Source organism: Dermacentor silvarum, chromosome 1 (genome assembly GCF_013339745.2).
Source record: "Dermacentor silvarum isolate Dsil-2018 chromosome 1, BIME_Dsil_1.4, whole genome shotgun sequence".
NCBI lineage: Eukaryota > Metazoa > Arthropoda > Arachnida > Ixodida > Ixodidae > Dermacentor > Dermacentor silvarum.
The window spans coordinates 303,073,170-303,088,347 of record NC_051154.1 but is presented as its reverse complement, the minus strand read 5'-3'; the positions used below and the strand labels follow the sequence as shown (position 1 = coordinate 303,088,347).

Sequence of the window (15,178 nt, the reverse complement as noted above, 5' to 3'; positions counted from 1 at the left end):
TCGTTTTCCCTTCATTAAGACTGCCTTGTGATCAGTGCAGCAGCACGGCGACGCCGGCAAGCGGACCTAGAGGGGGCGAGAGCGCGGGAAGCGTTCTCCGAAAGCCGGAAGCAGGTACATATATATATATATATATATATATATATATAAAGCCGGTACATACATATATATATCTATATATCTATATTTATGCATGTACCGGCTTCCGGCTTTCGGAGAACGCTTCTCGCGCTCTCGCCCCTTCTAGGTCCGCTTGCCGGCGTCGCCGTGCTGCTGCACTGATCACAAGGCAGTCTTAATGAAGGGAAAACGAAGTCCGCACCTGAATACCATATACGACCAATATAACATTCTATATACTGTACACATGTGTTGTCACTCATTTGCATGTTCGAGTGGGCAATGTACGGGAGATTCACGGTTACCTGAATGATCCCCCGGGGCTTCGCCCACTCATCATCACTCACTTCGTGGATATGCGGTGATTTTTTCTTTCTTTCTTTTTTCTTTTTAGGCATTCTTTTGATGGACGAGCCTGATTGTGTGTAGCTTCTCTCCTCTTCACTATTTCTTTTTTTCGCACTAAATATATATTCACAAGGAAGTTGTATTTATGTGAATACTGGTGAAATCAACTTCTAAATTTTCTGACTCAACTACATTCTCCTAATGACATGGTGAACTGAGCATTTCACATAAGAAAGATTTTTATATTGTCCATACCCTGTACGATGATTCAATAGTTGGTATCGACACACGCAAATGAAAGAAACTGAACCTATTCATCCGTACATGTCACCAGAATGCCTGCTGAAGGAAGTATATAGAAAGATGGTAATAAGGAAAATTAAATAATAAAATGCATAAATTTCCTCTTCTGAAAGGCTCGTTTCTAGTTTCTTGCATCCTGCCGTATACGGCAAAAGAATTTCCAGACTTTCAAAACCACGGCGACTCAGCGTCGTAAACGTCAGGAAAGCGGGCGGCAAGAAAACTCGTTGGCTTCCATCTGGATGCGAAAGGCATTTCGCTGTGAAGACTTACGTCTTCGCCATGACTTGAGTCACAGCTGACATCGCCTCTCGAAAATCAAGCTGACAGCGCATTCGTAAGCGTTCATCTGCTGGGAATGAAACCACTGGTGACGGCAGTGGGTATAACTACGTGTGTGACGTCACGAGTGAACACGGCATTTCTGCACGTGGTAGAAGAGGAGGAAGAGGGATCTGCCCCCACGGTTCGGACGCCATGCCCCGAGGCAAGTAAAAAAATAAGGTCAAGGCGGGACGACGCAGCCACTGGTCGCAAAACCCCGGGCTCGAGCCCGCCGCCGCCGCCTTGGAAAGTGGGCGAAGGCTCGGGACGAGGAGGAGGGCTCCGCCTGCAGTGCGCCGGCGCGCGATCGGCGCTGCGCGCGAGAGCGCCGCCGCGGGGGCCAGCAGAGCCGCCTGGGTCTGCCGCGAGCCTGCAAGCGTGCTCTCCGGGGAAGACGACGTTCTGCTGCACGCGAGAGGGGACCGAGGAGCCGAAGCGCAGGGAGCCCGGGAGGAAGCCACGACGGCGGCCGACCGAGGCCCTCGCCGTGGGAAGCGACTGGAGGGCCATGGATAGCGGCGGCGGCTACCCCGTCGATCCGGCCCAGCAGCAGCTGCAGGTGCCGGGCGCCGCCGTGGCGCCAGCCGCCACCGTACCACCGCCGGTGGTGGTGCCTCCGCCACCCGTGGTGGTGGTGTCGGCGGCCAGCGGGAAGCCGCCGGCTCCCGCGCCGCCCGTCATGATGGCACCGGCACCGCCGCCGCCGCCCGTGGTGCCCGTCCACCACCCGGCCATGGGACCGCACCTGGTGCAGGACCAGGCGCGATACTCGAACCCGCCGGGGCACCGCTGGATGTCGCAGACCACGTCGGCCGGTGAGCGCACCCCGTACACCCCCCCGCTTTCCTTCTGCCCGCGCGCAGAGAGTGTCGCACGTGGGCCGCCCACTGGACGGACACCTGCTTTCGGTTTCACGCTCGACGCTCTCCTTTCCGAGGACCCACACGGGCACGGTGGACGCGTGTCACCCGAACGAGGCCCTAGTACCGCGCTGGCGTCTCCAACGAAAATGCGCCTCGATGCGCCTCGGCGAGCGCGCACGACGGCTATACTTGCGCGCAAACTCCTCCAGTTGCGCATTTGCGCGTTTCGTACAGGTTGGCTCTTTCCTCGCCCATACCCTGATATCAGCGTATACTGATATCAAGGTAGGTTGCGAAGAAAGAGTCTGAGAGACTAAGCGCGCTTTATTCGTCCATAATGCGATACTTTCTGCATGGACAGGTGCCGTGCCAAAATAATGCCAATGTGAAGCTAACAAACCTAACAAGTGCCGTCTGACACCTTTTTCACACTAGCGCAATTTGGGTAGCAATTTCTACTGCGGTCTCTCACATGCCATATTCATAACCCTTAAGGTTTGTACGGGCCTTACAGGTATTGCACTAGAGAATAATTGTGTTCAGAAAATAGGTTCCACTGTTCGAGAGGCGAAGTCTTATGAGGTGAAAGACGAAAAAGGCGGACACAACCCCCGCTCCAGGCGGCTGTGTCCGCCTTCGTTTTTTTTTTTCAATTATCATTTGCGTTATGCATACTTTGACATCGATAGACGGTACTGTCTACGATAAATTAAGCTCTTGATTAGAGAGTCAAATCGAGTAGCACACGAAAAAAAGAAACATAGCCATACGAAACTCACCATCGTGCATTTAATTGGGATTAGGGAGGTAAGCAGAGAAACCATTAAGCATCAAAGACTTTGCTCAATGCATTAGAGCAATGGCGCTCCTGGGAGCGCCGCTCAACTTTTCATTTGCACAATGCGCGCTTTCAATGTCCTGCACTACCGCAATACGCGGTTGCTTCTGAAGGAAGTACCAACGCAGGCACACGAACGCCCAAAATGTGCGGGTGCTGTCGTTAAACAATCCCGCAGCGACTGCGCCCATCCCTTTCTAACGTTTCAGGTGGTCATCCCAGTTGCTCAACTGCATCGCCTAAATAGAGTCATGACTTCTATATTGTTTGCGCCTCTGTGATTCTTCTCATATAGAGTGGCAAAAGGCTCAATCGCCCAAAATTGAAATGCGATTTCCTAGTCGCACGCAACAACTGGCATTTGTCACCTAATATCTAGACCACTGTGGTGCTTCTGGTAAGGTTGACATAACATATATATATATGGTTGACATAAGCCGCAGTGACTGCATCTCAGCTTTGGCAGACTGTTCATACGCGTAAATAGTGGTAAACTCAAAAGAAGTGTCCTACCCCGCCATCGGTGGCCCCTTGTATCTTTTCGGGGCAGGTTCATTGTTTGTCCACTATGCGTCCGCAAGTACGACTGAATGTCTGGGTACTTTGCCAGATAAAACGTGACAGGATCACGCTGGAGCGCTCCAGATTTTCGATGTGAGTAATAATGCTGATCCAACCAATTAAGTGTGTTTGACGGACGGCTTCGTCGAAAAAGCGCGGCCACCGACAGCGGACGCTAGGCTCCTTTTCAGTGACTACCGGAAGCCAATGGTGCGTTGTAAAGTGGCTTTGACATCTGACGGCGCAACTGCAGTAACGGATCCCGAGAGTGCCTCTAATACTTTCGGGGACACACCCTATCTTCTTGCACAATGAATGATATACTAGGAGTTGAAAGAACAGTTTCGAGAACCTAAAATATAACTCTTAGTTACGTATTCTCGCAGCACTTGCCTCGATCAACGAACAAATTATGCAAAAAAGATATTCTACGCTCAAACCAGACGCGTGGTTGCATTAGTTAGGCGAGGTACGGAAGCGTTACGATATTGATTATATGCCATGCTTTGTTTTGTGCATATTTGGTAGTTAAGCACGAGCGTAACGGGAAAATGGCGCGATCGGCGCAAGCAGTTTCTGCTGCTCTGCTTTCTAAAAACGACCATAACAAAAGAAAAAAAATTCGTCGCCAAGCGCAATACCGCAGAAACCTCAAATATATGGGAGCAAGAGAGCCTATTCGGGGCAGTGAGACGGATGACATCGGCAAAACCAAGGGCGACCTTTGCGGAAGTCTACGATGAGACTAAGATTGGTATATTGGTGAAGGCACACTATAAATAAAAGCATTAAATGCGGACCTGAGCAGGTTCGACCGGTTTTAAGGAGCAAGCTCAGCAAGTAGAGCCACACAGTTGTAATAATATATGCCGAAATTTGCAGCGCTGGACGTCTTGGTGGAGCCCGCAAATTCGAAAATAAGGACGTCGCTCTCTCGCCGACGCCATTATTCTTTAGTGGTCGAGCTGACAACATCAGCATTTTCATGACGCCTGTGTCCTTCACACGACAACTTTTCGATCACCGCAATGTAGCCGTTAAATGTAGCGATCAACATAACGTATTTGATTCTTAGTCGTTTTCCTTGCCATGAAAGTTAATTGTAGAAAAGTAAACCTGATGTACACAAGTAGCGGTACCTCTCCTGGAGAATCTTGGAATAGGCTATAGTTGGTTCATGATGAACTTCTTTCAGGTCTGGCTTATAAGCTACGTACTTTGTGACTATAGCCGGCACCCCGCGGCGTATTCTTTATTATTTTTTTTTATTCGAAGAATACCCCGCAGTGTCTTATGGCGTTACAGCAGGGGGCTTGCAGCAACGAATAGAATGCATCTTCATTTATGCAGCGCACTTGCTGTTCAGTCAGCCTGTTCCACTGGTTTACTGTTGGGACAAAATAAAAATTAAGTTAGCATACATGTTCTGTTTGGTTTAGTATTCTAAAATTTTCGAGTCATGATCACTACGTCTTCAGATATAGTGAATTTCTTTTAATAGTTTTCTTTGTTAATTGCACTCTTACTATGGTATATTAAATATAACAGCTTCAGTCTCAGTTGTCTGCGCCTGGCGGTCAGTTATTCCCAACAAAGCTCATCTTCCAATATTGTGCAGCTCTCCAACCGGACGTGCGTCTGGTTAACCTCCCTTCTCCTTCCGTACCGCCCCAAGACGAACCCGGCAGTTCCATTTTGTATTTGTTCAAGAGCGGTAATGAGGGTAACTTTGTCGGAGTCCCACACGACACAGCCGTACTTTGGCAGAATACCATTCGCCGAATACAAGTTACGTAAGCCGTATTCTTTAGTTTCACATGTGAGCATCGCAAGTTTCGTTGAATGAAGTTCAACGCTTTTCCAGCCTTAGCCATGACGTTACCTACATGCGACTTCCATGAGCAGTCGTATGACATTATTACGCCTAGGTATTTATACGTACACTCTTGTCTTAATGTTACATTACTTAAAGAGTAATGAGATTGAATTGTTTTTTCCTTTTTTTGGTAATAGAACCTGCACACACTTTTCTATATATAAATTTGTTTTCTATGTAGTGCACCAGTTCTGAAGACGTGTAAAGTCTTCCTGAACGTTAGCGGTGCCAGTTTTATTAGCAATTTTTTGTACACAACACAATCATCTGCAAACATCCATAAATAAGACGAATTTCTTCAGAAATGTCATCAACATAAATTAATAATAAAAGTGGACCCAAAACAGAGCATTGTGGGACTCCTGATGTGACATCTACCCGTACTCAGAACACTTTCCATTCAAAACATGTTTCTCTTCAGAGATCAGTGAGTTTCATCGTCTCGGGCGGTGGCGTTTGCATCTTTTCTCGGCTGCATCGGTCCCGTGTGGAGGGAGGTTCACTCGAAGCGACAAAGGGGAACAACGCCGATCGCGGAAGCTCGTCGCAACCGGAAGTGAACAGGAAGTGTGGCACTTGAAAAAAGAAAGAATCAGAAAAAGGTTAAAGTAAGTAAGAGGACTCGCGGAGGTGGCGTATGCACTCGCATGAACTGGCGTCTTTCCGATTGCCTTCTTTTGAGATTAGCCGAAGCCCCTTTTGGTGAACAAGGTAGCCTTGCGAGAAAAATGCGCCCGCGAATGCGCTACGATGCTCAGTCGTTGAAACCAGCTGTGTCGACGCAGACAGATAATGTAGATGACAACAAGTAAACATGACTGCGCATTTAATCATAAAAATTGACAATAACCTTTGTCTCACCGATTAGCATGCTGAAACAAAGGCGATAATACGCTGACATGCTACAGGGCCGCCGCAAGTTCAAGCGGTCCAGCGAAGGATTGCCTTTAAGGAGTCTTTTATTCTGTTCGCTTGTTATTCATATGGTATATATGCGGCACCTGCGGCACCGTTATTTCACGGTTGTTTCAAAAATTGGGATAGCTTCTGATCGGCCTCATCACTTGGGCGACGTTGTGTCGCCGATAATAATCACAAGAATATGAAATGACAGAGGAGGATGGTCATTTTGGCATGACGTTAACTGCGGGTGAATAGCGCCGGTGAATACCATTGTGCATGTACACATCGTGGTTGTTTGGAACTGCTCACGGACAGCCTAAATCATCCAGCCTCGTTTAAGCCATCACTAGCCAAGCACGTCCAGATAAAAAAAAGAATCATGTCCATTTGTATTTCATTTATACGTGGAAAAATCGGTGTTCTCGCACTTCTGTCGGGTTCTGCTTACCTTTCACTTTTGTCGCTGCTTATCGTCAGATCCTGTTAACCGTAGGAGAGTCCCAGCAACTATTAAGCCTGTATTGTACTCTAGTAGACAAAGAATTGGCCCTTCATTGATCCATATTAAGTGTTGCCTGAGAAGTTGGAATAACGTCCGGGAAAAACTTCGTCTCCAAATGCACACCTTCTAAAATATCGAATTCTTCGCGAAATGCATTAATGTTTCAGATGACACTTATCATCACGGTGTAAAAATAAGTGCTGATAACTGCTAACTGGAACATTTACTCATTTCGCCACTCATATTGATCACCATATTCTCTAGATTCCGGCTAAGCACAGGATTTCTGATAAATTAATATGATATTATTACTGCTCGTATTTATTCTCACAATTGACAATTGTCATAGAGGGAAGAATTACACGCTAGTTAGTGAAACTTTGTTTAAAAGATATCACACGACAATCTGTTGTGCATGAGGTGTCCTCCTTTTCACGTAATCCAGCTGGTGTGACAAAATTGCTCTTTCTGCCAAGATTTTTAAAATGATATCTTCTTTATTAAATTCGAAATAAGCGAAATTCGGCCATATAAAGGGCCAGATATTCCAAAACCATAGCTAATAAAAACAGAAAAAAAACATAAAAAGATAATGAAAGTAGAAAACCCTGTTGAAAGTCTTTATTAAAATAGCAAATCACTCACAAGCGAGTCGGGGAATCACGTAGAAAATTAAGGTTAAAAAAACAAGGTTATAAGACTACAGGAACAAAACAAGCAGGAACAAGTCATGGGAATATAGAATAAATTAAAAATGCACATAAACTAATGTTCACAAGGAATTTCTCGAGTCATTGTCTACAAGAAAATCGCGTATAGTTTTGAGAGCTCATATATGTTTGTGCATGACGAGGTCCCAAGCACTTCTTGAGCAGAGAAAGGGAGCCTAAAGTGTTCAGACGACTGCGCAAGATATCTCGCAGCTGGTCGAGACCGTGCTCACCAAAAGCTTCCATTGCGCTACCGTGCGGGCACTCAATTATCCTTTTCTTTATACGATGCGAGGAGTAAGGCGAATAGGCTACCTCGAGGCGCAAGTAGTGTAGGAGCGCATCTAGGAGTGCGGCCGATCTTAATGTTTACCGGAAAGGCGAAGCAGAAAGACAGTGTTATAAAATCAAGACGGACTTCGCACGATCATCAAACCATGTCGTCCGGCATATCTTGTATCACATGCCGCAAACGAGACTCTTGGCCTTAGCTGTTCGAACAAGCAAAACTGTAATTAGGTAATATTTTTTATATAATGCGAAGCATTACTTGGCTCATTGAGGGCGACCCCGCCGTCGTCTGAAAGCCGTGGCAAAGAAACGGCACACAAGTTACGTAACCTTCAATTAACTCTAACTTAAGTCCCCGACAACGCGAAAGGCACAGAGAGCGGCTGCGGCACACTCAGCGACAAGTCATGCTAACGCATTTACACATCACAATAATTGCTTAGCTTCACCCGTAGTTTTGGCAGTCCCTTTGAAACGGGGCGGTGGCAAGTTGTCACCTCGCCTGCTTGAGTTAATTAGGTATATGCTATATATGCTTTTTCAGAATTATTCTTTTTGCTGCAAGCACATGACACTTAAACAACGGGCAAACGGCAAACACCTCGGTCGCGAAACCTGCGCCTGCTTCCCGTTCCTTTTAAAGGTTTTCTATTTACTTTTAAATTCACTCGGGGCGGTAGAGAAACGATGATTGCGTAGAGAACGCACCGTTGACTGCGTATGGGTTGTGAACAAAAACAAAAGAACAGACGACCGCACGGTGGACATTTGGAAGATTACTGACATGTGCTTCAAGCAGCAACTTGCGCGTATATAGACTTAAAAATTTGGGGTTCATGCCAAGCGTATCACATAATTTGTGCTGCTTATTCGACTGTGACTTTTTGCTCGCGGAAGATGAAAATATCCATTCGATAGATATGATAACCACGTATTGCACAGGCACTGCCGCTGTTTTCGTTGTGGAAACGCAGGTGGAACGTGAGGCTTACCGACAATACTTTTGAGATGACAGCAGTGTTTCATACTGCACAGCTCATTTGGCGACACTGCGCTCAACTGGCTTTAGTGCTTTCAAAATGACAAAATGTGGACTTCCTGCTTAAGCTTCGAAATAAAAAAAAAACAAAGCAAGAAGAAAGGAGAACAGTTCTCTGGTACTCCTTATGGAGGGCTACACGTGGTGTCCGGCGAAGCCTGAAGTAACCTAAGATTTCGTAATAAATTTATTAATGGACGTTTAGGGCGATCAAACTTATTACCGCTGCCATTAATTTGTTCATTCGATGGATCTTCCACTTCTGCAGTTGTGAGCGGGTCAGTTAGGGGCTTATGTAACAGTGAAACGACTGCATATAAAATTTAATATGTTCATTGTCGTCACTAAGCTGTCGACATGAACGTATAGCACCGCATCTTTTCGTAGAAAGACTGTATTACCTTATGTGCTGCGAGTCAATGGTTCGTGCTAAACTCATTGTAGGAAAGTTATTGTCGCAGTCTCCAGTGATTGTTGATGTGCAAAGCTGGTGTACGCGGTGGCTGCGCCAAGCAGTACGCATGCGGGTTTCATTGAGAAAGCATATTATTCACAGCTCCGCGCCAGAAAATGCGCAGAGATAGGCACTTTTGAGGTTGTGCAATAATATTCGTGTTAGTCAGAATTATATTTCCCCTTCAAGAACGTGTAAAGATCCAGCTTATTTCTCTCCACTGACCCCTTCAAACAAGACGTCTAGTTGCACGCGTGCAACGATGTTGTCAACGAGTTGTAATAGAGTAGAGAATATTGTCAGAGTCGCTATATCTGCGCGTGTAATAAATGGTGATAAAGACAGCTGTACATGAGTTTCACCTGGCGACCAAGGCCGATACCTGCTTTGCTGGAGGGCTCTTACAATTATGCTGATGCAAGCAACCAAATTTCCAGCAAAGCGGTGTTGTGCTAGAAAGGAAAGAGAACGCGCAGCAATTTATGCAAAGTCAGTCATCTGCAAGCGCTCAACATGCTTTTGCCTTTCGTAACGACGAACTGGCGAAGAATAAATTAGGTACTCGGTACCTCTGACCCCATTTCAGCCTCTTTAGCTAGCTAACTTTCAAATGAGGACAATACCTTCCACGACAAGTCGCATTGTGCAATCATAAGATCAACAAAATACACTAATTAACTGTATGAATAAATTATGTATAGCAAGCGCATTTTAACAGCAATATAGAAGCAATGCAGGAAGTGGTTCTATATTGTCAGGATCCCTAGCGCAAAGGCAACCCTTGAGCACTGGGTGATTTCGACTTCAAAATTGCAACATGCGCGAAGATTGTACGCCGACCTTAAGTAAGGCCCCCCGGGCCCTTAAGGAACGATAAATGAAATGAAATGGAGATAAATAAAAATGTTAATTGGGCGCTTTTTAACATTCACTAATTTTACGTGGCGATTTGTCATGCTATAGTAATACCAGCGTCTTCTAGATATCCATCTGATGAGACGGCGGCGAGCTATTTGCCTGATTACTTCCGTAAATATTACTTCCAATTAAAATAACAATAGGCAACGTGTCGAGTCATCGTTCTGAAAATAGGAAGGAAAGAGTGGAGAAGGAAAGGCAGGGAGGTTAACCAGTTCAGCACAACCGGTTTGCTACCCTACACATGGGAGCGGGATGAGGGGGAATGAAAGATGGGGAGGAGAGAGAGAGAGCACACAGCACAGCACACACATCGTCAGTCACAGTCCGTCACTCTTGCGTGGTACCTGACATCACTGTCACAGCCGCTTGTCCAAGCCCGTTGCTTTTAAAAACCGAAGTAGTCCTTTCGTCGCCTTCAGCTGCGATGTCTTCTGTCGACGACATGTGAAAATCACTTCAGCTGGCATTGGTCTGTTGTCAAGTGCGCTATAACGGATGCCAGGGATTGTCTCTGAACATTATATTCAGGACAGTCGCATAGAATGTGTTCCAGCGTCTCCTCGCAAAGACAGGCATCGCAAAGAGCGTTGTCGGCCATTCCAATCAGAAATGAATAAGATTTAGTGAATGCCACCCCTAGCCATAAGCGATAAAGCACAGTGGCCTCTCTTCGGCGGAGTCCAGATGGCATACAGAGATGCATCAAAGAGGGCAGGTGGTAGTGACGATTGCTCCGGTTGGTCTGGCCGCCGGGTGTGCACCATATATAGAGAGAGCGTGATCTCCTGGGCAAGCACTCGAAGTCTGCTGGCAGCGTCGGACCGTGAGAGTGGTTCATTGCCCCCGATGGGAAGGGGGGGGGGGGGATATTTACTAGGCATGATGACGTAAGGATATCACCAGGACGAAACAATAACGAAAGCCGTACATTATTTACATAACTGGCGTACACGTCCACAGAAACGACCAAGTAATCTGCTCGAAATGTTATGCTAGTTGAACAATCAAATGAGAACGCAAAGAACACTCATAGTGACATGTAAATTGATATTCACACATAGATACACAATGTTAAATTTATATATGGTCATTGGTTTCTGTGCAAAATTCATGATCTATATACAAGAGGCAATTTGATGTTAATGCAGTGATCGTATGGTGCATCTACAGGAAGTCGACTTGTATACTGGAGAACGCACACACAGACATCACGAGAGCTTACAAACTTTACAGTATATGATTTCGGCAGATTGAAATTAACTTTGGATTACCAGGTTACAATAACCTGGCTGACCAAAAAAAAAAAGATAAGCTGTCTTACGGAGGACGAGTGCCGCTTGCTGCAGGCGGACCTAGCCTTGCAAATGCTGCAGCCAATTGTTGTGCCCGAGCGCTACTCATCAAATGATGTAGCACCTCTCCTATCATTTGCAAACAGCAAGTTTAAGCACTGAAAGAAAAGAAGTGTGTTCATGAAGCTATGGCAATGTCGACGGCATTATATGGTCGAAGAAAGCTAGCGTCTGGAAACCACAGCAGTGACGCAGGTCTCGCGAGGTCGAAACCAGCCGTATATGTACCACCGAAACTGTTTTTTGCCAAACAACGTAAAATATCCTGCTCACGCGCTTCTTTTAGCATGTTTACTTTCTACTGCTTGCTGTCCTCTGAAACAAGCAGCGAACAAATCTTCTTGATGTTGGAGACAAGTTCACGAACACGGCAAACCCCAGAGAGAACGGTGTCGCGCTCTATTTCTTTCGCACTAGCCGACGCTCGTTAACGAGAGGAGCGTCGAGCTTCCGAGGAATTGGACGGGGAAAGAAAAATGCTTCAAGGCAAACAAAAAAAAATGTACAAGTATAGAGAAGTCCATAAGCGAGAAAGAAAAATAAAGGCGAACTCGCTAGGGACAGTTCGTGATTACGGGAGCCAAAGGTACAAGCTGGGTTGTCACCAGTCGGGACAGGAATGTCCGAGGTCGCCGAGGGACTACTGGCCTCTTCATTTATAGCTACACAGCTTCCTTTGCCCATTTCCAGCAACACGCGGACTGATTGGCGGAGATAAGAGCAGGATCTGTCGTTAACAACGGCCAACATGGAGTCTTAACGATTTTCGTGTAAGATTGCCGACAGACGCGACCTTCCGGGAGGTTACGCGCTGGGATGCAAAGAAAGGATGCAGGACAGGTAACAAAGGAGGGAGGGAGAAAGGAAGGAGTCAGTGTGGCCGAAAATAGCAAAAATTGACTTCTTCTTTTCATTGCTTTCTTTTCTTTACAACCGCAACCATTGGCCTCTTGAGCAGAAGACAAAACTAAACGTCCTGTCGTCGTAGCTGTTTTATTGCTTTCAGCCCCGCCATTCCACTCCTGTAATCATGGCCAAACGCGCTTCCAGATGGCAGGCCCATTCTGGCACATGCGCTCACGCTATTCGGTTATTCATCCATCAGCGTGTTGCACTATGAAACGTTATGAAACACGAAATGCAAAGGACAAATATTGGCTAGAGTGGCACATAGTGTTCCGTCTTCGTCAGCGCTGGTAACCATGTTTCATAATGCCAGTGACCAACTCGCCCATCTTTCAGTGATGAAACCAGGCCGCATCTTCTTTCTCTTGTGTATTTATTGGCCTTTTTACGCACGCGTCTCTCTCGGTTGTTGGGACATGAAGACCAATTGTCGATTTCATATTTTATAACGCGATACGGCGCATCTCGGCCCACACCATAAACAGCACATACGATAAGACGTAGACGCAGGAAAGTGGCGGATTGGAGACCACAGAACCTCTTTCTTCTTATTATTCTTCTGCGTCTTACAGTCGCCGAGAGTCGGGATACCATAACGCAAGTAACGGGACATATTATTAGCCAAACTTATTGCTGACATTGGTAGTGGAATTATTTAGCTAAGAACTGCTGCACCGAAGGCTGGCTTATGACGTAGCTCAGCTGTGAAACTAACAACGAGCTTGCTGACACAGGAAGAATACGGATGATAAAACTATTAACTGTAGGATAGCATAGGAACTTTTTCAGTCGTATGTGCTGTTTAACACATATTCGGTATTTGCCTTGACTTTAGGGACCTCTTGGTGTCGAGATATGTTAATTGTTACCGAAAGCTTGTTTGTTTGTTTGTTTGTTTGTTTGTTTGGTTGTTTGTTTGTTTGGGAAAAAATTTGTTGAAATGGCACCAATAAGGTCGAAAGCTACCTCGGTTTCATCGACTATCGGTGTCTATAAATAAAAATTCGTTGCTTTACTTCTTACGATGTAATATCGTACGTATTAGAAATGCAGTCAATGAGCGTTGATCGAGAAAAGAAGCTACCGGTAGTTGCGTGTGATTGACTCGCTCGACATCAAAACCGGGGGCGATTGCGAAGAGAAGAATACAGTGCTCTTTCCGAAGGCGCCCGTGCACGGTTCTAGCCAACGAGTGGCGGGGAGGGAGGAAGAAGGCGCGCTACTTGGTACGAAGCGGCGGCGAGGGCTAGTCTGCTGGCGACAGGAAACGGCCCCTATAAATCCACGGACGAGCGAGGAGCTACGCCTTTCGGCCGCCTGCCAATGATCCTCGGCGTCCTCTTATCTGCCCTCTCGGCGACCCGTTCGGGCGGTAGCGGCACCGTCTCCTCACGTGTCCACTTGGCGGTGCCGCACTGTACGTACGACGATGATGACGCTGCAGAGTGTGGCCTTCGTTATTGTCAGACCGCGAAATCGTCGACCGCGTGTTCACCAACGAAATTCAAACTGGAATAGGCGCGGTTGCGAGTAAAGCATAAGCATAACAGAGAAAATGGAAGAGAACGAAATAAGACCACTGTAGCAGTTGATATTTGCATATTCGCCGTTGTGCGACAGCGCTCGTGTCGTGCACTCCTATATTTGTCCTTAGTCTTAGCACTGAGATTTGTTTGTTAGCATGAATCCAATCCAGCTGGCCCACTTTGCCGACATAATGGCCATTTCCGTTGGGAATGAAGCCAGTTGCGTCAGAGGGCGTACTCGCCGCCGCAGGCATGCCCTCTGAGGCTTACGTCATCCATTGTAAACCCTCCTTGACCGTCTAACCTGCCTAAAACATTCGGCGAATGTATCTCCTGATGCGGTCAGGGGGAAAATGAACCAAAGTTCGTACTGTTAACGAATTTAACAAAGCCGTCCGATCCATCCCCTTCACCTTCAGTCGCAACCTATATTAAAAAAGCAATTTGGTAAATTTACACACACACACACACACACACAAACACACACACACACACATATATATATATATATATATATATATATATATATATATCATCAACCGATATTTATGTCTACTGCAGGACTGAAGGCCTCTCCCTGCGATCTCCAATCACCCCTGCCTTGCGCTAGCTGATTCCAACTTGCGCCTGCAAATTTCCTAACTTCATCACCCTATCTAGTTTTCTGCCGTCCTCGACTGCGCTTCCCTTCTCTTGTTATCCAGTCTATAACTCTAATGGTCCACCGGTTATCCATCCTACGCATTACATGGCCTGCCCAGCTGCATTTTTTTTTCAATTTAATGTCAACTAGAATATCGGCTATCCCCGTTTGTTCTGTGATACACACCGCTCTCTTCCTGTCTCTTAACGTTAGGCCTAACAATTTTCGTTCCATCGGTCTTTGTGCGGTCCTTAACTTGTTCTCGAGCTTCTTTGTGAGCCTCCAAGTTTCTGCCCCATATGTTAGCACCGGCAGAATGCGATGATTGTACACTTTTCTTTTATATATATATATATCACAGGAATTTCTATTAGTGGTTGTAGAGTGGAAAACAATGGCACCGTCCTCTTGCGTCCATATGAGGCGTTATCCCGTCTACAAAAGTGCTATATAACCTTCATTAGTTAACGGCAACTATACAGTTACCAAAGCAGACCATGGTAAAGCGTTAGTAAATGCGAGCTGAATGACTTTGATAATCTTTTTTAGTGGAATTCTCGGCAATGTACGTAAAATAAATCTTAAACTGCGCGTATTTTTAGTGGTGGAAGTAATTCAATAAGGGAATAAATTTTATTCTTTCCGTATACCTCTGCTCGAAATCTTACGCAAATGAGCGCTGTGGCTGTCGATGAGGT

The 15,178-nt window shown here is 46.1% G+C and overlaps 1 protein-coding gene across 2 annotated transcripts in view; it reads left to right on the top strand.

Annotated features, from left to right (window-relative positions):
* The first annotated feature begins 1,453 nt into the window (after window positions 1-1,453).
* Window positions 1,454-15,178, top strand: part of LOC119437263 (band 7 protein AGAP004871) — a 183,035-nt gene continuing 169,310 nt past the window's right edge. For both annotated transcript variants that reach the window (XM_037704302.2, XM_037704301.2), the window contains exon 1: window positions 1,454-1,910. In XM_037704302.2, the coding sequence (XP_037560230.1) occupies window positions 1,604-1,910 (307 nt within the window). In that variant the 5' untranslated portion in view covers window positions 1,454-1,603. The remainder of the gene's footprint in view (window positions 1,911-15,178) is intronic.